Below are 26,585 nucleotides of genomic sequence, written 5' to 3' on the forward strand. Positions count from 1 at the left end.
AAGTGATTTGTCTGCTAGAGTCTCTAGGCTGGATGGTCAATCGGGCGAAGAGTCATCTAGAGCTGTCACAGATGCTAGACTACCTCAGGGCTCGTTTCGACACGAGACAAGGCAGAGTGTTCCTCACACAGGAGAGAATGATTAAGCTGCAATCACAAGTTCACCGCATGCTGTCCTTGAAAATACCTCGAGCCTGGGATTTTTTGCAGGTTCTAGGATCGATGGCCTCAACACTGGAATTGGTGCCGTGGGCCTTCGTGCATTTGCGCCCACTTCAGAGGGCCCTGTTGGACAAATGGAATCCTCTGTCACAGGCTTTTCATTTACCGGTTTTGCTGGATGCGTCGGCACAAGCCAGCCTCTCGTGGTGGCTACAGTCATCCAATCTACAGCGTGGAGTCAGTCTCGAAGTCCCAGAGTGGGTGGTTTTTACTACCGATGCCAGGCTCTCTGGTTGGGGAGAGGTCTGCGAGCTCAGTCGGCTCAGGGCACTTGGTCGACTATGGAAGCCTCGTGGCCTATCAATCGGTTGGAGACCAGAGTGGTACGGCTGGCACTTCAAACCTTTCTCCCCCTCGTTCAGGGTCGTTCGGTCAGGGTTCTGTCAGACAACGCCACAACGGTTGCTTATATCAATCGTCAGGGCGGAACCAAGAGCCAGGGGGTGATGCTGGAAGCTCAAGAATTGTTTCAATGGGTGGAGCAGTACCTGGTTCAGCTAGCAGCTTCTCATATCACAGGTGTCGACAACATCCAGGCCGATTTTCTCAGCTGTCAAAGCTTAGATCCCCGTGAGTGGAAGTTGGCAGAGTCCGCGATGCTGCACATTCGAAGACGGTGGGGCCATCCCCACTTGATTTGATGGCAACTCGGCTCAACGCAAAAGCTCTTCGGTTCTTCAGTCGCAGGAGTGAGTACGGGGCCGAGGGAGTCGACGGTCTGGTAGTGCCTTGGCCTCAGGGAATCTTGCTGTATGTGTTTCCGCCATGGCCTCTGGTGGGCAAAGTATTGCGTCGAATAGAAAGGCACCCTGGGAAGGTGATCCTAGTAGCTCTGGAATGGCCACGTTCGCCATGGTTTGCAGATCTAGTCAATCTAGCGGTGGACGGTCCGTTGCGCCTCAGTCATCTTCCGGATCTTCACCGTCAAGGGCCTGTATTTTCCGACCAGGCAGATCGCTTTTGTCTAGTGGCTTGGCTTTTGAAAAGCATTACTTAAGGCAGAGAGGCTATTCAGAGCCAGTGATCGCTTTGCTTTTGCAAGCTAGACGGCAGTCTACTTCCCTCTCATATGTTCGGGTCTGGAAAGTATTTGAAGCTTGGTGTACCGACCGAGGAATCCATGTGGTTCAAGCCTCAATTTCTCAAGTCTTTTCTTTCCTTCAGGATGGTTTAGCTAAAGGTCTTGCGTTTAATTCTCTTAAAGTGCAGGTAGCGGCTCTTGTCTGCTTACAAGGAAAGATTGAGGGTTATTCCCTTTCTTCTCATCCGGATGTACAGAGGTTTCCTTCAGGGAGTTAAGAATTTGAATCCTCCTGTGCGGAAAGTATGACCTCTCTGGAACCTTAATCTTGTTCTGCACGTATTGTGTGATGCTTCATTTGAACCAATCCGGAGGGCAACTCTTAAGGATCTCACTCTCAAGGTGGTGTTCTTGGTGGCCATCTGTTCCGCCAGGAGAATTTCGGAATTGCAAGCCTTGTCGTGCAGGGATCCTTTTCTTCAAATATCTGATTCGGGAATTACGTTGTGTACGGTTCTCTCCTTTGTCCCAAAGGTTGTCTCTGCTTTTCATGTTAATCAGACTATCGAGCTCCCAGCGTTTACAGACTTGGATGATTCTACACAGCATGCTCGGGAGCTTAAGCTGTTGGAAGTCCGCAGAACCTTGCTTCGCTATCTCAAGGTTACTAATGATTTCAGAAGATCTGATCATTTTTCTGTTTTATGGAGCGGATCAAAGAAAGGTACCCATGCCTCCAAAGCAACTATCACCAGATGGCTTAAGGAGGCTATTGGGTCGGCATACATTCTGAAGGGCCGTCAAGACCCTGAGGGTTTGCGGGTCCACTCAACGCGGGCTCAGGTTGCTTCATTCTTGATCCACTCCAGTCTGGCTTTCGCTCTCTACATTCAACTGAAACAGCCCTTGCCAAAGTTTCTAATGACCAGTTTATGGCTAAAGTCAAAGGTCTTTACTCTGTCCTTATGCTCCTTGACCTGTCTGCTGCTTTTGACACTGTTCATCACCACCTATTCCTTGATACTCTGTCCTCCCTTGGATTTTGGGACTCTGTCCTGTCTTGATTCTCTTCTTACCTCACCCATCGCACTTTTAGCGTTTCCTCTGGTGGTTCCTCCTCTACAAGCCTTCCCATAACCAGACCAGCACCAGATATGTCACGGACACATGTCTCAAATTTGTCACGGACACATGTCTCAAATATGTCACGGTCACATGTCTCAAATATGTCACACTTATTGAGGCTTCCAGCTCAATACACACCTTCTCAGACATTGTTACTGCACTGTTATTATTACTGAGTTACTCTTTCAACTTCTAGCTTCTCCTCCTCCTTAGCCCATTTCCCTTGTTTTATTGTAACTTTTTGCAACTTTGTTTATGTTAAGGTTAATGTTATATCACACTGTTCCTTGTAAACAGATATGATATTCTTCATGAATGTCGGTATAAAAAAAAAGCATGCATAAATAAATAAATAATAATACTGCCATTCCACTATCAATTGGTGTGCCTCAGGGCTCTGTCCTGGGCCCTCTTCTCACTATATACTAATTCCCTGTGTGCCCTGATTTCCTCTCATGGCTTTCAAAATCATTTTTATGTTGATGACTCCCAGATCTACCTTTGTACACAGAAATTTCACCACAAATCTAGTCCCGGATCTCGGCCTGCCTGTCTGACATTGCTGCCTGGATGTCCTGCCACCATCTTAAACTCAACATGGCCAAGACGGAGCTCCTTATCTTTCCCCCCAACCCACGGAGGTGGGTTGTCTTCCTTTCTCTGTTTCTGTGGATAACACTGTCGTCATCCCGGACTCATAAGCCCGTAACCTTGGAGTCCTCTTCAACTCCTCTCTCTCCTCTATGCATATCCAAAACACTGCTAAAATATATTGTTTCTTTCTAACATTGCCAAAATCTGTTCTTTCCTTTTTCCCCGCAGATGAACAGAACACACTGCCAGAATCATTGTCCACTCTCTCATCTCCTCCCGCTTAGACTGCTGCAACCCGGTCCTCACAGGTCTCCCGGGAAGCCATCTCTCTCCATTGCAGTCTGTCCTAAATTCAGCTGCACAACTTATCTTTTACCAAAGTCATTATGCTCGTCTGAAGTCACTGCATTGGCTCCCTATCTGCTAATGCATACAGATCAAGCTCCTCTTTCTCACTTACAAATGCCTTCATTCTGCAGCACCTCATTACCTCTCCTCTCTTATCTCTATCTACACCCCTATTCATGGACTCCACTCATTGGATAAGTCATTCCTATCTGTGTCCTTCCCCTCTACTGCCAATTCCAGACTCTGTGCTTTCCATCTGGCTGCACCGTGTGCTTGGAATAGTCTTTTTGAACTGGTGCATCATGCTCCCTCTCTTGCCATGTTTAAATCCCATCTAAAGACCCACCTTTCTGAAACTACTTTTAAATCTTATGCCTGATTGTCTACTTTTAATCTTTTTAACCATTGTCTTATATAGAAATGAAACATAGAAATGACGGCAGAAGAAGACCAAACGGCCCGCCCAGCAAGCTTTCACACTTTTTTTTTCTCATACTTATTAGTAAATATTTTGTTCTACTTACCTTCCACCCCCACCATTGATGTAGAGAGCAGTGCTGGAGCGGCATCTAAGTGAAGTATCTAGCTTAATTGGTTAGGGGTAGTAACCGCCACAATAAGCAAGCTACTCCCACGCTTATTTGTTTACCAGCCTGTGTAATTCAGTCCTTGTTGGCTGTCTGAATATAAATCCTCTGTTCTTCATTCCCCCTGCTGTTGAAGCAGTGAGCTGCACTGCGCTGGATATGTATTCCAAGTGAAGTATCAGGTTTAATTGATCGGGGATAGTAACCGCTGTAACAAGCAAGCTACACCCATGCTTATTTGTTTACCCAGACTATGCATTTCAGTCCTTGTTGGTTGTTGTCTGAATATAAATCCTCTTTTCTTTATTCCCCCTGCATTTGAAGCAGAGAGCTAATGCTGGATATACATTGAAAGTGAAGTATCAGGCTTATTTGGTTTGGGGTAGTAATCTCAACAAGCAAGCTACTCCCCCGCTTTTTTGTGAATGCAAATCCTTTTTTCCACATTTCTTCTTGCCTTTGAAGCATAGAGCAACGTTGGAGTTGCATTAACCGTGTGTATGTTTATTGAATAAGGCTATTAATCTCCAGGTAGTAGCTGTCATTCCCGCAAGCCACTCCCCATGCCTCTTTTCTTCATTCACATCCTCTAGAATTTATGGATCCACAGTGTTTATCCCACGCCCCTTTGAAATCCTTCACAGTTTTGGTCTTCATCACTTCCTCCAGAAGGGCATTCCAGGCATTCACCACTCTCTCCGTGAAGAAATCCTTCCTGACATTGGTTCTGAGTCTTCCTCCCTGGAGCTTCAAATTGTGACCTCTGGTGCTGCTGATTTTTTTCCAGCGGAAAAGGTTTTGTTGTTGTCTTTGGATCATTAAAACCTTTCAAGTATCTGAAAGTCTGTATCATATCACCTCTGCTCCTCCTTTCTTCCAGGGTGTTCATATTTTGATTCTTCAATCTCTCCTCATAAATCATTCGATGAAGACCATCCACCTTTTTGGTCGCCCTTCTCTGGACCACCTCCATCCTGTCTCTGTCCCTTCGGAGATATGGTCTCCAGAACTGAACACAGTACTCCAGGTGAGGTTTCACCAAGGACCTGTACAAAGGGATAATCACTTCCCTTTTCTTACTCGATATCCCTCTCTCTATGCAGCCCAGCATTCTTCTGGCTTTAGCTATCACCTTGTCACATTGTTACGCCGACTTCAGATCGTTAAGGCACTATCACCCCAAGGTCTCTCTCCTGCTCTGTGCACATCAGCCTTTCACCCCCCATCGAATACAGTTCTTTCGGATTTCCACACCCCATATGCTTGACACTGCACTTCTTGGCATTGAATCTCAGCTGCCATATCTTCGACCACTCTTCCAGCTTCTTTAAATCCCATCTCATTCTCTCCACTCCTTCCGGCGTGTCTTCTCTGTTGCAGATCTTGGTGCCATCCGCAAAAAGACAAACCTTACCTTCTGTCCCGGCCGCAATGTCGCTCACAAAGATACTGAACAGAACCGGTCCAAACACCGATCCTTGCGGCACTCTGCTTAACACCGCTTTCTCTTCGGCGTAAGTTCCATTTACCATCACACATTGTCTTCATCCGTCAACCAGTTTGCAATCCAGGCCACCACCTCGGCACTCACTCCTAAGCTTCTCATTTTAGTCACCAGCCTCCTGTGCGGGACCATATCAAAAGCTTTGCTGAAATCCAAGTAGATGACATCGAGCGCTCTTCCTTGATCCAATTCCCTAGTCACCCAGTCAAAAGAGTCAGATTTGTCTGACAGGATCTTCCCCTGGTGAATCCATGCTGCCTCTGGTCCAGCAATTCTTCCAACTGTAGATAGTTCATTATTCTTTCTTTCAGCAGCGATTCCATTCTTTTCCCATACCCTTTACTTTGTGAAACATTCCAAGTCTCTTGTCCTGAATGTTTGTCTTATTAGATTGCAAGCTCTATTTAGTAGGGACTGTCTTTTTATATGTTTGTACAGTGCTGCTATATCATGCAGTGCTATAGAAATGTTAAGTAGTTGTAGCAGATGATATACAGATCCTAGTTCCAGTTTCTGATACAACTGAAAATGCTTTTCAACTAATCTCACTCTATCTTAATGTAATTAAACAATTGTTAAATCAATTGAAACTCAGTAGTAATATTGCAAAGACAGAAATAATAGTACTTGAAAGAAAAATGTCAAACAGTAATCTGACACTTAATTATGAAAACCACCAGATCAAGATGTCATCTTCAATTAGAGATCTTGGTATTCAAATAGATCAAGAACTGACCTTCAAAAACCATATAGCCACCAAAACGAAAGAAGGATATTATAAATTGTTATATTGAGGAGATTAAAATCCCTACCTTAAGTCAAAGGATTTCAGAATAGTACTTCAAGCCTTAATTTTTTCATCAGTCGATTACTGTAATGCTTTGTTGCTTGGCCTACCATACTCAACAATCCGACCTTTACAAATAATGCAAAATGCAGCAGCACGAATACTAACAGGCGCAAACAGAAAAGAACACATCACTCCTATACTTAAGGAGCTTCATTGGCTACCAATTGAACTGCATGTACAATTTAAGTCACTATGTATTTATATAAGGCAATACACGGGGATAAGGTGGAATGGCTGAACACCCTTATACGATTACATACACCTCAAAGAAACATAAGATCATCCAATAAAGGTCTCTTATCCATTCCCTCAATGGTATCAACAAAACTAACGGCAGTAAGAGAAAGAGCTTTATCTCTGGCCGGCCCAAAAATTTGGAACAGTTTACCTGTCGAGATACAAATGGAATCAAATATGGCAACTTTCAGAAAAATGGTTAAAACTTGGCTGTTTCACCAGGCATTTAATGAAGGCAACAGTACTTGAGTATTATGAATCCATCATGGTAAAGACGATGAGTAAGAATGTCTGTTGAACATCCCACACTGTGTTTTCATGTTTAGGACTTTATTTACAAAATGTATAAGAAGATAAATTTTAGAAATATTGTTTTGTATTGTTTGGGATAACATGTTTTAGATATTTTTAATTTTGTTATATGTATAATGTAAACAGATATGACTGCCATGCTAAATACAGGTATAGACATTTTTAATAAATACATAAATAAATAAATAAATAAATAAATAGTAGTATATTACAGAACTGGAGAGTGTTTTATACTAGAGGAAAACTGTTAAGAACCCTAACTGGTTTTGCTGTGCAATAACGAGGCAACCGCAGCCATTACCAGTTAGTGAAGAACTAGGATTTTATACTGATCTTATGTCATCTCTGGAGCCAATGTACAAAGCCACATTAAAATTGCCGCATGATGTGCATTATTAGTTAGTTTTAATGTGGTTATCTCCCATAAAACTCCACATTAAGTGCCCAAGATATTAAAGGGCATTAATATACTAGTGTTTTATGCCAGATAATGCTTGCATTACTGCTGTCAGTTATTGGCACTCTTCCCCCTAGGAATAATCAGAGGCCCCCTCACCTCCAGCCTGCCATTAGGTCCCCCTACTTAATCTGATGTCAGGCCATGAAGTATGGGGACAGGAGAGAGTTCTATCTTCTTGCCCTGCTTGCGCCATTTTGGCCAAGACAATGGATGAATCTCTCCTGCCCCCAGCCACTGTGGCCCAACTTTGAATCATACAGACTGTACAAGGGGTGGGCATCAGCATCTTGCTGGAATGAGCGGTCCCAGAGGGGCTTTGAAATCTTTCCAGGTGTGAGACCTCTTTTTTGTTTGAAGGATCAACTTGAGTGCACTAAGGGAGAGGGAGCATCATGGCCCGTAGAAAGCCCTATGTTTGAGCAGGTTAACGCAAATCATATTGCTTAATGTGATTTGCATTAACTCAATCCAAATATTAATGAGCTGCTTTGCATACAAAGAAGCTCATTAACATTTTCATTGCATTAATCTGCATTAACATTAATGCATGCGAATGTACAAGTGTATGAAGACTAACAGAGTAACGGATCCCTTAAAAAAGCTTGCAGTTTTCCAGTTTGCAAAATGCAGGAAATTCTTTGGTGTGTTCAATATTGCTCTATAAAAGCAATTGGCTTTTAGATTAAAATTGGTCATATATGTTTGGAAAATAAACTCAATTAATGATCAATTAAATAAAGTCAATATCTCAAGATATTATCATAGAGCAATGAAAGTAGTTCAAGAAGGCCCACAACATAGGTCTTACTCTTCTGTCTCCATCTTTCTTACCTATTGCACACTACTACTTCTCTCTCTCCATCTTCTTAATTTCATTTCTATTTCCTCACTTGCTTTCCCTTTCTCTCTCCCATTTTCAGTTACCAATTTGTTCACATATACAGTAATAACATGAACATAATGTGCAACCATTCTTTTCAGTTTAATTCATAAAATAAAATGTTTACAAATATACAGCTATTTTCACCACTACCAAATACAAATATTAACATGTTAAAGAATCTGCTTATAAAAAGCTAATTTGTGTACCAGGCTGGCACTAGACTCAAACACTAAAATCTGGCTGGCCTGCTCAAACACTAAAATCTGATAAAGAGAATCATGGTGACATCAAAGAGAACCACTGCCTTGAAGTTTCATCATTTATCCAAACTTCCAATGTGGACTAAGTGATATATTTCTTATTGATGAACTGCGCTGGTTTTCTTTGTCAGGAATGAAATCCCTATGCTGAGCAGTATGTGCTGCTAAAATGTTTATATTTGCTATTGTCTGCTTATTTTTAATGTGGGAGCCTGTGACAAATTGAACTTATGAGAGAGAACCTTTTTATTGTCTTAATATACTTTGGTATTGTTGGAGCCACCAATTCACATTGTGGATTGAATTTTTTGGGTTTGGGTTCACTTCAGGTGGAGATTGCATGTGACTTGTTACTAGTCAGAAGGAGAAAAAGGTGTTTTTTAATTACTTCAGATGAGTCCACAAGAAGAAATAAAAAATCTTCCAAAAGCTTTAATGAGAAAACTTTGCAGCATAAAATAAGCAGTATCTAAACAAGAAAATGTATAAACAAGTGATGTCGGGGGCTATTGTGGCCCCCATCACTGTCCCTTTGATCTGATAGCAAAAGTGACCTTTGAAACAAAACATTTTTTTGGTCAAAATGATTCTAGTAATATTGACTAAGAATCCATAGGAACCCATGAATGTAGGTGGACGTTGATCCAAAAATGATCTAACCACTTAAATAACACCCCACAGTGGAATTTTAGAGTATAAAGACTCAATTAGGGTTATTAGAAAAAAAAGTCTAGAAGGTAATTGCATCCTAATATAGTAATTTACAGCCATGAACAAAAGGAGGTACAAATTGTTGTAAAACTTTGTCCACAAATTTGGAAAGAGGCTCAAGAACAGAGAAATGCCCCACACAATATGTCAGCCTAGGGATTAGAAAAAAACATTTATGAATTTTAGGTAAAGTATAAAAGACTGGCATAACAGGATGTCTTTCCAAAAGAAAACTGGCTTCCCAAGAAGTGATGTAATGTTAATCCAAACCCAATTGTACCATAGAAGAAATCATTGATGGTAAATCTGGAGTAGGATCAGCAGGCAATAAAATGTATAACTGAGTATCTGAAAGTTGTCTAGTTCCATCACATACTGTGTATGGTCCATAACTACGATACCTCTACCTTTATTGGCCGGTTTTATAACCGCAGAGGGATCAGAGGACACTAATTCTACTGCTGACCATTCTATCCCAGATAAGTTCTGAAAATAGCACAAAGTATCGGACTCTATTTATTTTATTTATTTAAAACTTTTATATACCGGTATTAATATGCAAACATCATACCGGTTTACATTGTAACTAAAAGACTGAAAATACAATTAACAGGGCGGGGAAGGGGGAAAGAGTAAATACATAGTAAATACATAGTGCAGAAAGTATTGAACTCTACACAAGATGTATCACTAAATGTTTAAAAGCTGTCAAAAGTAGATCAACCTGAATATGGATATGCCGGTAAAAATTACTTTAGAGGTAATCTGGAAGGCAATAATAACTTTGAATAAAGCAGTAACTGATTTGACTACCACAGTGAAAGAAAATTTGAGTAAAGTTCAGTCCCAAGAAAAAAAGAATACAGAGATAGATATGAAAGAAAAAGAAATCGACCTAGAGGTAAAAAAAAAAAAAGTCAAAGAAGTTCAGTGTAATCTGATAAAATCAGATACTATTATGGCAATGGAGTTGGATATTTTTTGAGAATGAGCTGAGAAGACCTAATTTAAGGTTCCTTAATTTTCCAAAGACAAGATGGATGTCTTCTAAAGATTTGCTTAAAAGCTATTTAATAAATATACTGGGCTTTTCAGAAACAATTATTCCTGCGGTATCAAAAATTCTATATTTATCATCAAAACAGGAATCAAAAGAACAGGAGGAGTAATAGACTGAAAATTTATCAGACATAATAGAAAAATCTTTTGAATCAAACATAGAAATGAGAGCAACTCTGTTAGTTTCATTTATGCAGGTGTCTGATAGGGACTTGATACTCCAATTGTATTTTTGGAAACAGCAGCTCCAATTTTATGGAAAACAAATTAGAATATTTCCAGATATTACTAAAAGGATGCAAGAAAAGAGAAAAGTTTTTCTTCAGATGAAAAATGAAGTAATTACAAGAGGAGCCAAGTTCTATCTGAGATTTCCTTGTAGATGCATAGTTGTGTATCATAATGATAGATATGTTTTTTCAGAGTCGGAGCAGTTGAGGCAGTATTTAGATTCACACTCCTAAGAGACCTCAAGAAGGTGTTGGTTATTTGAGATAGGTGCATGATATCGCTATGTAGTGCATATTAATATTGAAAATTTACCGCATAATCTGCTTGAATGTATTTGCTCCCCAATTATACCTATAATATACAGATATTTTTGTTATTCTTCTTTGAGACCAATATTAGGCTGATTACATTGGAATTGTTATCCTTTCTGTGTTTTGCTGTAAACATTGTTTCAATGATGTTTTGTTTGAAATCTATAAAAATAAAATATATTAAAAAAAAAAAAAGTAGATCAACCTGGCCAGGAGGACACCAAAGAGATATATGAGCGACAACTGATGGGTCTGCCGAAGAAAGATGTGAGGAGAAAAAAAGTCTAATCTTTAATTAACTGAAAAAAACCCGATATAGTTATACATGTACATTAAAGGAATCATAGAAAACAGAAGGAACAAAAGACAATCCTCATTATAACACTGCATTTTCTAATATTGATAAAGTCCAGAATAAGTTGAAAACTGTTGAGTCATGTCCAATATCAGCTATCAGAAACAGCAGCATTGTTGCTGTTGAGAATGGATGGTTTGTTGAGCACAAGGGGGACTGATCAAACCTAATCTTCCATGAAGGCACAGATTCCTTGGAGGGCATAAATTGTGACAAGTCCAAAGAAGAAGAGTCCACAAAGGAAGAACTAGCTGAAATAGAGGGCTTTAACAAAAGACTTCTTTTGTTTCCAAGATTGCTTTTACCAACAGATCAAAGGGACAGGGATGGGAACCATGATGGCGCTAAATATTGCTTGTTTATATACTTTACATTTTGAACTGGTGGTTATATTCATCACTATTTTGAATTTTTATTCCCCCAGAGCTCTGTTGTAAGGATGATGTATTTTTCATTTGGACAGGTATCAATCAATGTACAAATCTTTATGTTTTCTGACTGGCTTAATACATGTGATCTGAACTTATGGTTTTCTTATTCTTTACATAGGAAACGGGCATCTTTTTTAGATATCCTTATTACATTACATGATAATGTTTTCATTACGTATATCTTTCACAAACCTATTGACCACAATATTCTATTATGGTATGGAAGTCAATATCCACAGTTTCACCATGATAATAACCCTAGGGGATCATGTTTTTTTAGACTGTGTCGTCTGTGTTCTTCACAAGAGGATTTTATAAAACAGGCAGGATAGACATCAGTTAGATTTTTGTCTAGAATTTATCCACGTCGTATTATTAAAATGCATTTAAATGCGCTCTATATGTTAACCATAATTTACTATTCACGCAATCAACCTCTGGGTCTTCTAATAGCGTTGTGTTTTGCCATATCCTGGATGGGTGGGCCAGGTGTGTGCCATTATAAAACATTACCTCATTTTGGCTCCTCATGCTATTTTCAACGACATAGGAACTTGCACTATAAAAAGATACCTACTGTCTCTGTTTTGGGACTTTACCCTTGTGGTCAGTGTCAAGCTTTCCCTATGTTGTGTCGAGTACCATAATTTACACATCCGGTATCTAGTAAAACCTACAAACTTTACCTCAGACTGCTGCTCTACAGGAGTGGTCTAAGTTATGTGCCAAGTCCTTTACTCTACGTAAGCAAGACCACCTGGATGTTAACAACTAGAATTTTTGAGCATTACAACTGTACACGTCATACCTGCAATGAGACTTCCTTTGGTGTCTCACTGGTCTCTAAGGTCTGAAATAGCCGCATGCTATTTCAGACCTTAGATTTGTGTGTGACTCATTTAGAAATGCACCAATCAAGAGGAGATTTTTCTAGCCTTTTGATCCAGCGTTTATGTTGCATCTTCAAATTGCAATCTTTTCATCCTTATGGGTAAAACTGTGATACTGAATGGTCAATATTGTTCTTTATTTCACTATCGCACTTATTATTCATAGTTGGTTCTGTATATATTGTACTACCACTATTGACGGTTTGGCTCAGATTTTTTTTTTAATTCGTGTTCCCTTGGTGATTTTTGATTGGTGGAACTTGTCATGAGGTGACATTCCTAAAGAAAGACTTGATGCTTTTACGATTCATTGATTTACATCATGTGACCAGTTAGGTGCACTTTTTGAAAGTTTTTCTTAAGCTACATGTTGCTTTGCTTAAATGTTTGCTACGGAACTTACTTTATGTCATTTGTATATATGTAAGCTTATTGACACTTTGGCTTAGCCTTTAACTTGTCTGTCATGTGTGTTCCCTTGGCTTTTTTCAGTAAGAAATACCTGGTGGTTTTTTATTTGGTTAATCTATCCCACATGACTATTTTGGCACATTATGAAAGTTTTTAGTTAAAAGCTACCCTGTCAATATGCTTGCTGACTAAAACTGACTTGTCACTTTACTATAAATTTTAAAAATATATTAAATTATCACTCATTCTGATAACCATTTGGTCCCTTTGCTGTAAGCAGCTAATTGTGATTTGTCCTTTGATATTACTGAGCTGAATTTATTTGCTTTATTTACAGAGTGGGTTGTCCCTCCCAGTGTAGCCTCACGGCATAACATATCAGTAGACTTATTTCTTGTGTAGACACTGCTTGTTTTATGCTGCGAAGTTTTCTCCTTAAAGCCTTTAGAAGATTTTTTTTGATTTGTTCTTTTGAACTCATCAGAAATAATTAAAATGCACCTTTATTTTTCTCTATATTGAGTGTGGTTTTTGGCTTCTCCACTCATATATACTGATCCGAAGGAGCCAAGTACCTTGGGTTGAGTGTGGTTTTTGGCTTCTCCACTGATATATCCTAATCAGAAGCAGCCAAGTTCCTTGGAGTTGTCTGTTCATCTAGAGGGGAGAAGTTACCATTTCCAGTAAAGAAACCCCTCTGTGCATAGTCTACTACCCCTAGCTGGGTTTACATAGATGAAAAACTACTCTACAAATAATTTCTCTCTCACTCACCTGACGAAAACTAAGCTTAAAACTAGTGTGAAATATAGATGTAGACTGTTAGAATATATATTGAAGATAAATGCATGCCACTGAAAAATCAAGATTAAAACCTGTAAAGTATACACTAATGGAGTAATTGTCAAACTTATTTGAAAATTGTCACCCTTCCCACCCCTCAATACGGATAAAAGTATGCGAGCTAATCACAGCATGTGTACTTTTACCTGCAGGTAAAAGGGGGCGGTTAGGTAGGGAGAGTGAAAGCATACCCGGAGATTTCATTTTAAAATTCCCATGGTACCTTCATTAATGTACTTTGTTGCCTGCACTAACCAAGTACTCACATTCCCCCACAGCTCCATATTTACAAAGGAAAACTCTGCAGAGTGTTTCGCTTGGAAAATGAGCTTGCAGGCCACACAGGCAGTATCAAAATTTCCCCCTTATCTACCTTTTTTGTCCTGGATGTATGCCTGGTGAATTTGGTAAAGACACATATTTGACTCTTAAACTTCTTATAAATACAATCAGCTGCCAAACCCTAAAACATGAATTGTCATCCTACCTTCATCTGATGTGTCTTTTCTTCGAGCTGGGATTTGTTCCCTTCCACTGACTTCAAACTGTCGAGTGATGGTCTCACTTTATCTATCCATGCAGAAATGCTCTGTGCGACTTCTTTAAATTTCTGGACTTGTTTAGAAAGCTCCTGGGTAAGACCTAGCTTTTCACTTACTCGTGTGAGTAGTGCTTGGTATCTTCTGAACAATTGGCAGGACTTGGTTACTTTTTCATCTTCTGTAAACCCTAATTCTCTCAAAGAATTAGCCAGTTGTTCCAGAGAATCAAATGCTTCTCTACAAAATCCAAAAGCACACAAGGGAATGTTATTTACTATAAGGTGAAGGAATATTTTTATTTTTTTCAAAACAGAAGACCCAAAATCATACTCTCTCTGGCTCATAATTGTTAAGACACAGTAATGTCACAAAAAGGTCCATATTCAATGGGCTTTTTCGGATTAAATGCATGACTTAACTGAACAAATCCCGTTGCTTTTAATTTCCTGTTGCTCTCAAAGCCTCAGACCTATCCAGGTATAATTCAGCTAAGGATTAGCTGAATAAAACATATCTGAATAAGCCAGAAGCATTCTGAGGGCAAAGTTGTTAGCCAAATAATGCTGATATTCACAGTTATCAGTCTAACTTTAGTTATATGGAGAGCAGTCCTAAAGTTTATCTGGCTAAGACGGAGTTTATCCAAACATATTCATTCAGCAGGGCTCCTCTGAATATCCTGGACAAGTTATCCCACCTAACTTTAACTGAATAACTTGTCTGCTTGCCAGCTTACTGACTATGGACCTCATAGTAAATGACAGCAGAAAAAGTCTGTCTGCTAATTGAAGATTCATCCACCTTGGATAGATGCACATCTGAATTCCCAAATGCGAACTTCCCCCCTCCTCTTTCAACCCTTTTCCTACCACTGCTATCCATATATGTCCCAAGCATGCTGAAAATATGCCATGTTGATCGCCTCCGCCACCTCCACCAGTAGGCCATTTCCAGCCTTGTCATCATCAACTTTGCCTCTTTCAAAATCAATACTTAAACTCAACACGCAAGCTCCCTTCTGTGGCTTATTACCGAGTTTTGTGATAATATTCACAGCCACCATAGTTGTATAAACATGAATAAAAACAAAACAAAGTCATACTCTCTCTGCCCACTAATCATTCGAAGCAGAAAGAAAATCCGAAATCAAACTACCTGTAGCCCATAATCATTTGGTTAAAGTTCTCAAGTTGCTTTTTATTCTCTTTGTCTTGCAGTTTCCCTTCTTGGCATGTCAGCCACTTGTTCAAGCTACTAAAGTCTTCCTGAAATCTTCATGTGCGACATTTTAAGAAAGAATAGAATAAAACATTTATTAGATCCATGCACCGTAATATTCAAACTAATCAGAAAACAAGTGAAATCAGACAACTAAAGTCTTATCGTGGACATTTTTAAAACTACAAGGTTACTTGTTGAAATCCAGATCCTCCAGGGTAGCATTCTCAGAAATGCTTCCCGCTCCACCTACAGGACCCCAGAGGCAGGCAGAGCTCAAAAGTCTCAATGTGTGGATAAGACGATAGAGCAAGGAAGAGGGTTTTAGATTTGTTAGGAACTGGGCTTAATTTTTGGGAAGAGGGGCCTTTTCTGAAAGGATGGGCTCCACCTTAACCAGAGTGGAACCAGGCTGCTGGCACTAACCTTTAAAAAGCAGCTTTCAAACTAGATGATGGAGTTTAATGGAACAAAGTCAGCATGGCTTTACCCAAGACAAGTCTTGCCTCACAAATCTGCTTCACTTTTTTGAAGGAGTTAATAAATATGTGGATAAAGGTGAGCCTGTAGATGTAGTGTACTTGGATTTTCAGAAGGCGTTTGGCAAAGTTCCTCATGAGAGGCTTCTAGGAAAAATAAAAAGTCATGGGATAGGTGGTGATGTCCTTTCGTGGATTACAAACTGGCTAAAAGACAGGAAACAGAGAGTAGGATTAAATGGGCCATTTTCTCAGTGGAAGGGTGTGAGCAGTGGAGTGCCTCAGGGATCTGTATTGGGACCCTTACTTTTCAATATATTTATAAATGATCTGGAAAGAAATACAAGTGAGGTAATCATATTTGCAGATGATACAAAATTGTTCAGAGTAGTTAAATCACAAGCAGATTGTGATAAATTGCAGGAAGACCTTGTGAGGCTCGAAAATTGGGCATCAAAATGGCAGATGAAATTTAATGTGGACAAGTGCAAGGTGATGCATATAGGAAAAAATAACCCATGCTATAATTACACAATGTTGGGTTCCATATTAGGTGCTACAACCCAAGAAAGATATCTAGGTGTCATAGTGGATAACACATTGAAATTGTCGGTTCAGTGTGCTGCGGCAGTCAAAAAAGCAAACAGAATGTTGGGAATTATTAGAAAGGGAATGGTGAATAAAACGGAAAATGTCAGAATGCCTCTGTATCGCTCCATGGCGAGAACGCACCTTGAATACTGTGTACAATTCTGGTCGCTGCATCTAAAAAAAGATATAATTGCGATGGAGAAGGTACAGAGAAGGGCGACCAAAATTATAAAGGAAATGGAACAGCTCCCCTATGAGGAAAGACTAAAGAGGTTAGGACTTTTCAGCTTGGAGAAGAGACGGTTGAGGGGGGATATGATAGAGGTGTTTAAAATCATTAGAAGTCTAGAACGAATGGAGAGGGGAATCGGGTGAAAACCCTTTTGAGTGCTTTACCTACTACTGCCGCCTGAACCGGGGGTTCGTGGAGTTCTTTTCGAGCCCCGACGGACAGGTGGAGTTAATTTGCCTGGCTACCCCGAACCGGAACTAGAACTGGAGGCGGGACTATAAGAACTGAGCCGACGGCGTTGCCTGACTGAGAGGGGAATCAGGTGAAAACCCTTTTGAGTGCTTTACCTACTACTGCCGCCTGAACCGGGGGTTCGTGGAGTTCTTTTCGAGCCCCGACGGACAGGTGGAGTTAATTTGCCTGGCTACCCCAAACCGGAACTAGAACTGGAGGCGGGACTATAAGAACTGAGCCGACGGCGGCGCGCCGCCAAAGCCGCGCGCGCCTAAGGGGCGCGCGCAGGTTATGTACGGCTTAGCCTGGCTTTGCCTGATTTGACTGAAAAACCTCAGAAATGTAAGTTGAAAATTACATTGAAACACCATCCCCTCCTGGCAATAAGGTGATTTTTCCCTTAGTTGAGCCAGAGGAAAACCAGAAGGAAGAAACTAGATCTGGAATTGCATTAAGTCTGCAAGAAGAAGAAATGAATAGGAGTAACAATTTGGGAAATTCTCCTCATTTGGAAGAAGATCCGGTGATAAGTGGAGAAGGAGGATCTCAAACAGAACCCAAAGACTCTAGTACACCTAAGATGTCTAATAAAAAGGTTATGGATTTAACAGAGTTAGTTAAAGTTAAAGCAATGAAACCTAATACAGTGACATTAGATTCTCTTTGGAATTATATGGTAAAGATTGACTCCCTTATTGTAAATCTGACAGGTGAGGTAAGACAAACAAATGTATCTCTGAAGGAAAATAGTAAAAAGATTCAAGAACATCAAGAGAAACTAGGTAATATAGAGAACCGGTTAAAGCAAGTCGAGAGTATTCAGGAGTCTCAGATAAAAAATGAGATAATATATCAAAGGAAAATAGAATCTTTGGAAAATACTGTAAGGGCATTAAATTTAAGAATTACAAATTTTCCTATTTCAGACTATATAACACCAATTGATTTATTCAAATCATATGTCCTTAAAATTCTCAATATACCGGAACAAGCAACACCAGTAGTAGTTAGAGCTTTCTATATTGGGGTAAAGAAAAGTAAAGAGCAGAGAGAAAAAGTCAGTAATGAGGGAGAACAAAAGGTAGAAACATCCATAAATATATCAGACTTGTTACAGAAGTCTCAAGATGAGTTAGATATTAAAGAAAGATGTACTTTATTAGTGCAATTTGCTTTTATAACGGATAAGGATAATGTTTTAAAATTATTCTTTCGGAATAGATCCAAAATCTTTTATGGACAGAAAGTTTGGGTTTTCCCCGACCTGGAAAAAAACACACAATTACGTAGAAAAAAGTTCTTGGGTTTCAAAAAAGAGGTAGAAGAAAAAGGAGGTTTCTTTCTTCTAAAGTACCCTTGCAGGTGTGTAATTAAACTTGGGGGAAAGGATTATTCCTTCTTAGATCCAGAACAGTTGAAAATCCTTCTTGGAAAATAGGAACAGGTGATTAAAGAAAATAGAGTTTCCATGTACTTAAATAATTATGTTTATTTCCTGTTAAGAGGCTCCTTTTCTTTCTTAATGTAACTGATCTCACAACTTTTCCTGTAGTTAGAAGAGTTATTTACCCAAAATGATTTCTTGGATTTTGATTGCTTTGTTTTGATTTCATGTTGGAAGTAAAGACTTGTATTTCGATTTGATAAGATATTTTATAAAATTCTTGTATTGGATCTGAAAATTTATAAATAAAAAAAAAAAAAAAAGAAGTCTAGAACGAATTAATGTGAATCAGTTATTTACTCTTTCGGATAATAGAAAGACTAGGGGGCACTCCATGAAGTTAGCATATGGCACATTTAAAACTAATCTGAGAAAGTTCTTTTTTACTCAACGCACAATTAAACTCTGGAATTTGTTGCCAGAGGATGTGGTTAGTGCAGTTAGTATAGCTGTGTTTAAAAAAGGATTGGATAAGTTCTTGGAGGAGAAGTCCATTACCTGCTATTAAGTTCACTTAGAGAATATCCACTGCCATTAGCAATGGTAACATGGAATAGACTTAGTTTTTGGGTACTTGCCAGGTTCTTATGGCCTGGATTGGCCACTGTTGGAAACAGGATGCTGGGCTTGATGGACCCTTGGTCTGACCCAGTATGGCATTTTCTTATGTTCTTAAGAGCAGCAAATGAGGAGTAGTCCGGACGGTCCAACTTTGCACAGTTGGACACGGCAGGCTTGCTGATGCGGCATCTTACATTTACATATAATTTTTTCACTAATAACTGGTTCTGAGTCAACAAGCTGAACAGATTAAGAGAGGGGTGCCTATTGTATTTGATTGACAGGACCCTTTTGAAGTGCTCTTTGTTTGGTAGAGATATACCCATGCCAGAAATGTTATTCAAAGGTGATGATTCAGAGGAACAAACAAATCTCTGTGATCCTGGAAGATACAGTAGGGCAAACTGACAAACTAAGGAGTAGCAAATCATCTGGACCAAATGGTATACAACCCAGAGTGCTGAAAGCACTGAGAAATGAAATTGTGGACCTACTACTAGAAATTTGTGAACATCATCAATATGGTAACTGAAGACTGGAATGTAATGCCAATTTTTAAAAAGGGTACAAGGGGTGATCCAGGAAATTACAGACCAGCGAGTCTCACATCTGTGCCAAGAAAAATGATAGAAACTATTATAAAGAACAAAACTGCTGAAAATATACAAAAACATAGTTTAATGGTACAAAGTCAACATGGATTTAACCAAAGGAAGTCTTGCCTCATAAATATGCTACATTTTTTGAGGGCATAAATGAACATGTGGATAAACGTGAGCCAGTTGATATAGTGTATCTGGATTTCCAGAAAGCATTTGACAAAGTCCCTCATGAGAGACGACTTAGGAAATTAGAAAGTCATGGAATAGGTGGCAGTATCCTATTGTGGATTGAAACTGGTTAAAAGACAGAAAACAGAAAGCAGAGCTTAAGGTTAAATTTTTCCAGTGGAAAAAGTTTAACAGTGGAGTGCCCCAGGGATCTGTTCTGGGACCGATGTTTTTTAATATATTTATAAATGACCTGGAAATGAGAAGAAGTAAGGTGATCAAATTTGCCAATGACACAAAATTATTCAAAGTTGTCAAATCACAAGAGGATTGTGAGAAACTGCAAGAGGACATTTCAAAACTGCGAGACTGGGCATGCAAATGGCAAATGAAATTTAATGTGGATAAGTGCAAAGTGATGCATTTAGGGAAGAGTAACCCAAATTATAGCTACAAAATGCAACATTCCATATTAGGAGTCTCCCACTCAGGAAAAGGTGTCATCGTTGAAAATATGTTGAAATCTTCTGTTCAGTGTGTAGCAGCAGCCAAGAAAGCAAACAGAATGCTAGGGATTATTATATGGAGAATAAAACAGAGAATATCAATATCATTAGCCTCTGTATTGCTCTATGGTGCAACCTCATCTTGAGTTTTGTTTTCAGTTCTGGTCAGCATATCTCAAGAAAGATATAGAAGAATTAGAAAAGGTACAGAGAAGGGCGACCAAAATGATAAATGGGATAGAACAATTCCCCTATGAAGAAAGGCTAAAGAAGTTAGGAATATTCAGTGTGGAGAAGAGACGGCTGAGGGGAGATATGATACAGATCTATAAAATGAGTGGAATAGAATGAGTAAACAGTCAGTTGTTTACTCTTTCCAAAAGTACAATGACCAGGGGGACACAAAATGAAGTTACTAGGTAATACATTTAAAACTAATAAGAAAAACAATTTTTTTACTCAACACATAATTAAGCTCTAGAATTCATTGCCAGAGGATGTGGTGAAAGTTATTAGTATAGCTGCATTTAAAAAAGGTTTGGACACGTTCCTGGAGGAAAAGTCCATTAACAATTAAGGTAGAATTGCAGAAATCCAATACTTATTCTTGGGATAAGCAGATTGGAATCTACCCCTTGGGATCCTGCCAGGTACCTGTGACCTGGCTTGACCACTGTTGGAAACAGGATACTGGGCCTGATGGACCCTTGGTCTGACCCAGCATGGCAAGCCTTATATACTTATGTAATGTACATGGATACTTTAACCTGAGGACTTTACATCAGTTCTCAAAGGGAAAGTACATGCTGACATTTGCCCCTGCATTTTCTGTGGAATCTTATTTATTAGTTTTTATATACCGGTGTTCTGGATCAATCACATAAAATATTACAACATTTAAATACAGCATAAAATACATCAATGAATACACCTTTGACATATAAAATAAATAAATAACCTCTAAAACATAAGATAAAACCAAAGTAAATAAAATAAAATAAAATCTAAAACATAAAACACTATAATAAAAGGCTCAATAAAGTCCAGCAATAACCATTACAGTCCATTTAAAGATATTCTCATTCTCTTCTCCAAATGCCTGCCAACAAAGTTATTCCCTTTGAAACAACATAGGTAGTTTGAAAATGAACTACGCAGGTTGTTGCATTCTCTGCCCTATTGTCACCTCAGGTAGCGCCTCTAATAATTGCAGGTAAAACATTGATACTTTTATCTGCAGGGAGGAGCTTAATGTTCAAAAGCCATATACCAGATTAAAAGAGTTTTTGAAATTTGTAAGAAGCAAAGCCCTTTCGACTAGGTGGATAGCATTAGAAAACCACCCTCTAGAGACATCTTGATAAAAACAAGTGAGTCAGGAAATACCTTACCATCTAAATGCAAAATCATTTTCTTCTCCCTTTCAGTGGGGCCATCTACTTAGGAAATAAGTATATTTTAAATTCTAACACATTAAAAGCTACTCAACAGTTCATTTTTTCTTCTTACCTACGGAACTTCCTCTCACAGTCTTGAATTTCTTTAATTCGAGTTTGGCATTTGGAGGTCACTTGCTGTAATTCTGATTCTTGATGGACTATATAGCTGTTCATCTGGCTGACATTCTCTTTGGGTAGATGGCACCCCACTTTACTTAGCACGGTTTTCATCTGCTGTAGATTTTCTCTTTCTTCCGAAGTTAGAAAAGCCTAGTAAATTAAAGCTAAGACATTTACCCAAGAGCCTAATATGCATGGTATACTAATAAGCTTACATAGGGTTCCTTTATGTTGCCTTTATGCATGCATGTCATACATTTGGTAGCAAGATCAAAATTTTCAGCTGTCCCTAAATATTTGCATACTTTTGAACATTAAGGCAGGTTTAGATTATCTAAGGTTCTGTACGAAGTCAGCACAGCTCTTCACATTTAAAATAACATTTTGATGCATTTTCTTAGCATGTCAAAGCTAACTACTTTTGCTTCCTTCATCACACAAATTATCTCAGGGACTTCACTTTCCAGTCGAAAAAACAGGTCTGCAAAAATCCTGATAAATTCACTTATCAGGACAAGCCCTTGGCCCAGTACAGGAGAACCATATCTGAGCCACCTGGCCATTGGGGCTATCAGGGAGTTGATGCATCATGAGCGTGATATGCTGATACCACAGAGAAAGAAAATATAACTGCTGCTGATGCAGAAGTGACCTCTTCCAGCATCCTTGAGGCAGAAAAGAGTTCATCTATCGATAAACACTTAAGTTAGTATTAATGAAAACCTGGTTTGAAACATACACACATATAACCCAAAAGCAATGGTATGACTGCATCAGGCTTCCAAGAAGGCACTGGGGTAACTTGTATGGACTGACTACAGCTAAAACCTAAACTTCAATAAATATGGGGGCATTGGATGTTTTAGACAATAGTTTAGCTATACTTGGTATCAGTGTGATTTTTTTTTTACTCTTGAAGGAATTCTGCGCTACTGCGGAATGCAGAATTTACGCAGAATTCCTCTCCTGAGCAGAATTTCCGTTTTCTGCACAGAATTTGCTGCGAGCGGAGCCCATTCCCTTAACAGAAGATATGGAGATCACTATCCTTACCAATATGCTTTGATGATTCTAATGCAACTGCAATATTGCTCCCTGACTTCTAAGGTTCGGGTACTGATACGCAGACATATGAAAAAAAAGCACAGGACTGCTTCTTCGGCCAAGTCCATAAGCAAAGCACGTCAAGCAATACCGTCTAAATTCTCAAGAAAGCTCATCACCCAGTAAAAAATGTTGCTAGCTGTAAATTTTATGGTTATCATAAAGCTTGGGGATAACTGGACAGAGTGACAATTACTATCCTTAAGAGAAAAATGGAAGTAACCTGCACAGAGCGGCAGTTACTACCTTAAGAAGTTTGCTAGGCAGACTGGATGGACCATAAGTCCTTTTCTGCTGTCATTTCTATGTTTCTATATTTGAAATAAACTCTCTCCTTTCACATATTTTGTGTTTTCTATCCATTGAGTTTACAGTTCTCTAGTAAGTATGGCTCTTGATTAACTGAAGTGTCCTTCATATCTTTATTAAGCAATACAAAACAAAGCAGAGATTGGTATTCAGTCACATAAGAACATACCGGGTCAGATTTACTAAAGTTTTTCTCCCATTTTGTGACTACACAGAAAAATGTTTAATATATATAGCTGATAATAATAGTGAAATGCCCAATTTATACATATTTAATGCTCCAAATATTTATATGCCACCTCAGACACAAATCCAGCTAGCCTATTCTTTGTGGTTCTAAAAAGACTGGCATGCCTACCTAGCTTATTAGACAATTTCATTTTTGATTAAAATAATGTTTTCAAACTGATAAAAACCTTAATTGCAAAACACTTAGCTTGAAATATTCCAGTATCTTACAGTAAGCTGATGTAATTTTTCTTCCATTGCCTGTTTGGTTTCTGATGGGTCAAAGCATGCATTTAGGGCTAACCGTGCACTGCTGAACCAGTCATCAAATTTCTGCTGATGACCTGCAGAAACAAATGTCATAAGAAAGAACACTTTTCAGTTAAACAGCTGTGTTTAATTCTTCATGGATACTTTTTCGGCAGAGTGTTAGGGTAGGACTGAACAGGCTTGTGTGTACAAAGCAATTTTATGTTTAACATGCTTTACTTAAAAACTGGATTTAATTAAACTAATTCCCTTGCTATTTTACAATAAGTGATATACTGTATTTGCAAACAGTATCTTTAGCATTCTTTTAGCATAACCAAAAAGGGTAATCCACTTGTCGTACATCTTTATTCAAAATCAGTCAGAGTATTGAAAAATTCCAGACATGTAGCCAAAGCCTAAATATTACTTAATGTGGAATCATTTCTTACCAGAAATTAACTGTCTTGCTTCATTGCTTCTTGTTATGTACTCTTTATGGCTATGGTAGAAAGTAATTGTAAAGATCTACAAACTGGTATGGTTTTCAGGTTACCCATAATCAATGTACATGAGAAATGCCTACTACTGATTCATGTTACAGCAAATACTTCATCTGTATCGGGGAGGTCAAGTGATGCAATGTGAAGGCTAGACATATTTTTGGTTGTTTCAGAGGCTTCCACACCACCCTTTAAAATAATCATAAGAACATGCCATACTGGATCAGACCAAGGGTCTATCAAGCCCAGCATCCTGATTCCAACAGTGGCCAATCCAGGCCATAAGAACCTGGCAAGTACCCAAAAAATAAGTCTATCCCAGGCTACTGTTGCTAGTAATAGCAGTGGCTATTTTCCTAAGTCAACTTAATTAATAGCAGGTAATGGACTTCTCCTCCAAAAACGTATCCAATCCTTTTTTAAACACAGCTACACTAACTGCACTAATCATATCCTCTGGCAACAAATTCCAAAGTTTAATTGTGCATTGAGTGAAAAAGAACTTTCTCAGATTAGTTTTAAATGTGCCACATGGTAACTTCATGGAGTGCACCCTAGTCTTTCTATTATCTGAAAGAGTAAATAACAGATTCACATTTACTTGTTCTAGACCTCTCATGATTTTAAACACCTCTATCATATCCCCCCTCAGCCGTCTCTTCTCCAAGCTGAAAAGTCCTAACCTCTTTAGTCTTTCCTCATAGGGGAGCTGTTCCATTCCCTTTATCATTTTGGTCACCCTTCTCTGTACCTTTTCCATCGCAACTATATCTTTTTTGAGATGTGGCAACCAGAATTGTACACAGTATTCAAGGTGCGTTCTCGCCATGGAGCGATACAGAGGCATTCTGACATTTTCCGTTTTATTAACCACTCCCTTTCTAATAATTCCCAAAATTGTTTGCTTTTTAGACTGAATAATTCCCAACATTGTTTGCTTTTTTGACTGCTGCAGCACACTGAACTGAAGATTTCAATGTGTTATCCACTACGACGCCTAGATCTCTTTCTTGGGTGGTAGCTCCTAATATGGACCCTAACATTGTGTAACTATAGCATGGGTTATTTTTCCCTATATTCATCACCTTGCACTTATCCACATTAAATTTCATCTGCCATTTCGATGCCCAATTTTCCAGTCTCACAAGGTCTTCCTGCAATTTGTCACAATCTGCTTGTGATTTAACTACTCTGAACAATTTTGTATCAACTGCAAATTTGATTACCTCACTCGTCGTATTTCTTTCCAGATCATTTATAAATATATTGAAAAGTACAGGTCCCAATACAGATCCCTGAAGAAAATTGTCCATTTAATCCTACTCTCTGTTTCTTGTCTTTTAGCCAGTTTGTAATCCAAGAAAGGACATCGCCACCTATCCTATGACTTTTTACTTTTCCTAGAAGCCTCCCATGAGGAACTTTGTCAAATGCCTTCTGAAAATCCAAGTATACTACATCTACCAGAAGTTAAGATTTAATACTAAAATATGCAGAAATATGCATTTAGGATGCAAACCCTAGGGAAAGGTACAGTTTAGGGGTGAAATTCTTCTAAACATGAAAGAAGAAGATCTAGGATGCTCGTATCTGATGATCATAAGGATAAGGCGAGAAAGATGTTTGGTACATAGGGAGTGGAATGGTCAGTAGAAAAAAAGAAGTGATATTGCCCTTGTATAGGTCCCTGGTGAAAGCATGGGATAAACACAGGGGATCTCTGAGGGAGTGGTAAGAATTATAAAGCTGACTTAATTAATTTAAACAGGCCATATGTTTTTTTCTGCTATCACTTTTCTATGTTTCTCTATCTAAAACAGAGCTAGCCAAATTCCTGAAGGAAAAGGCCATAAACAGGTAGACTTGGGAAACCCAGTGCTTATCCCTGGGAGTGAGATATGAGAAAGAGATCAATTATTTGGAATCTACCAAGTACTTGTGACCCGGCCTGGCCACTGTTGGAGGCAGAATGTTGGGCTCGATGGACCTTGGTTTGACCCAGCATGGCATGTCTTATATTCCCTTCTCTCTGTTTTGAAGACATCACTAACCATATCCTCTGTCAAAGTAAGCTCTTAAAGTTCTCAGTTGACCAAGAAAACCGCAGCCTCAGGTCATCATTAGTAATATATGAGGAGGATCACAGAGTCATACGCATAACCATGACACACAAAGCCATCCTACCTAAAGAGTGTAAAAAAAAAAAAAAAAAAAAAATTTGCATACCTCCTGGCTTTCATATAGAAAACAATTTTCAAATGGGTTAATATTGAAAAAAAGCCAAGCACCTGACCTAGGTACTAAAATTAGCCACATTTTCAGCTAAATTTACAAGTTTTGGGCCAAAAGGTTCCTAACTTTAGGTGCCTAGAACTGATTCCCCTAAATTAGGCTTGCTATTTATTCACCTAC

General features: G+C 38.9%; 1 protein-coding gene across 3 annotated transcripts in view; it reads right to left on the reverse strand.

Moving 5' to 3' along the window:
• The window catches only part of SYNE2 (spectrin repeat containing nuclear envelope protein 2), a 799,865-nt gene that overhangs the window by 429,970 nt on the left and 343,310 nt on the right, over positions 1-26,585 (reverse strand). For all 3 annotated transcript variants that reach the window (XM_029598126.1, XM_029598125.1, XM_029598127.1), the window contains exons 39-42: positions 23,653-23,765; positions 21,731-21,930; positions 15,342-15,458; positions 14,132-14,423 (exon numbers count right to left, since the gene is read on the reverse strand). In XM_029598126.1, the coding sequence (XP_029453986.1) occupies positions 14,132-14,423; positions 15,342-15,458; positions 21,731-21,930; positions 23,653-23,765 (722 nt within the window). The remainder of the gene's footprint in view (positions 1-14,131; positions 14,424-15,341; positions 15,459-21,730; positions 21,931-23,652; positions 23,766-26,585) is intronic.

The sequence above is a fragment of the Rhinatrema bivittatum genome, chromosome 4 (genome assembly GCF_901001135.1).
Source record: "Rhinatrema bivittatum chromosome 4, aRhiBiv1.1, whole genome shotgun sequence".
Taxonomy (NCBI): Eukaryota; Metazoa; Chordata; class Amphibia; order Gymnophiona; family Rhinatrematidae; genus Rhinatrema; species Rhinatrema bivittatum.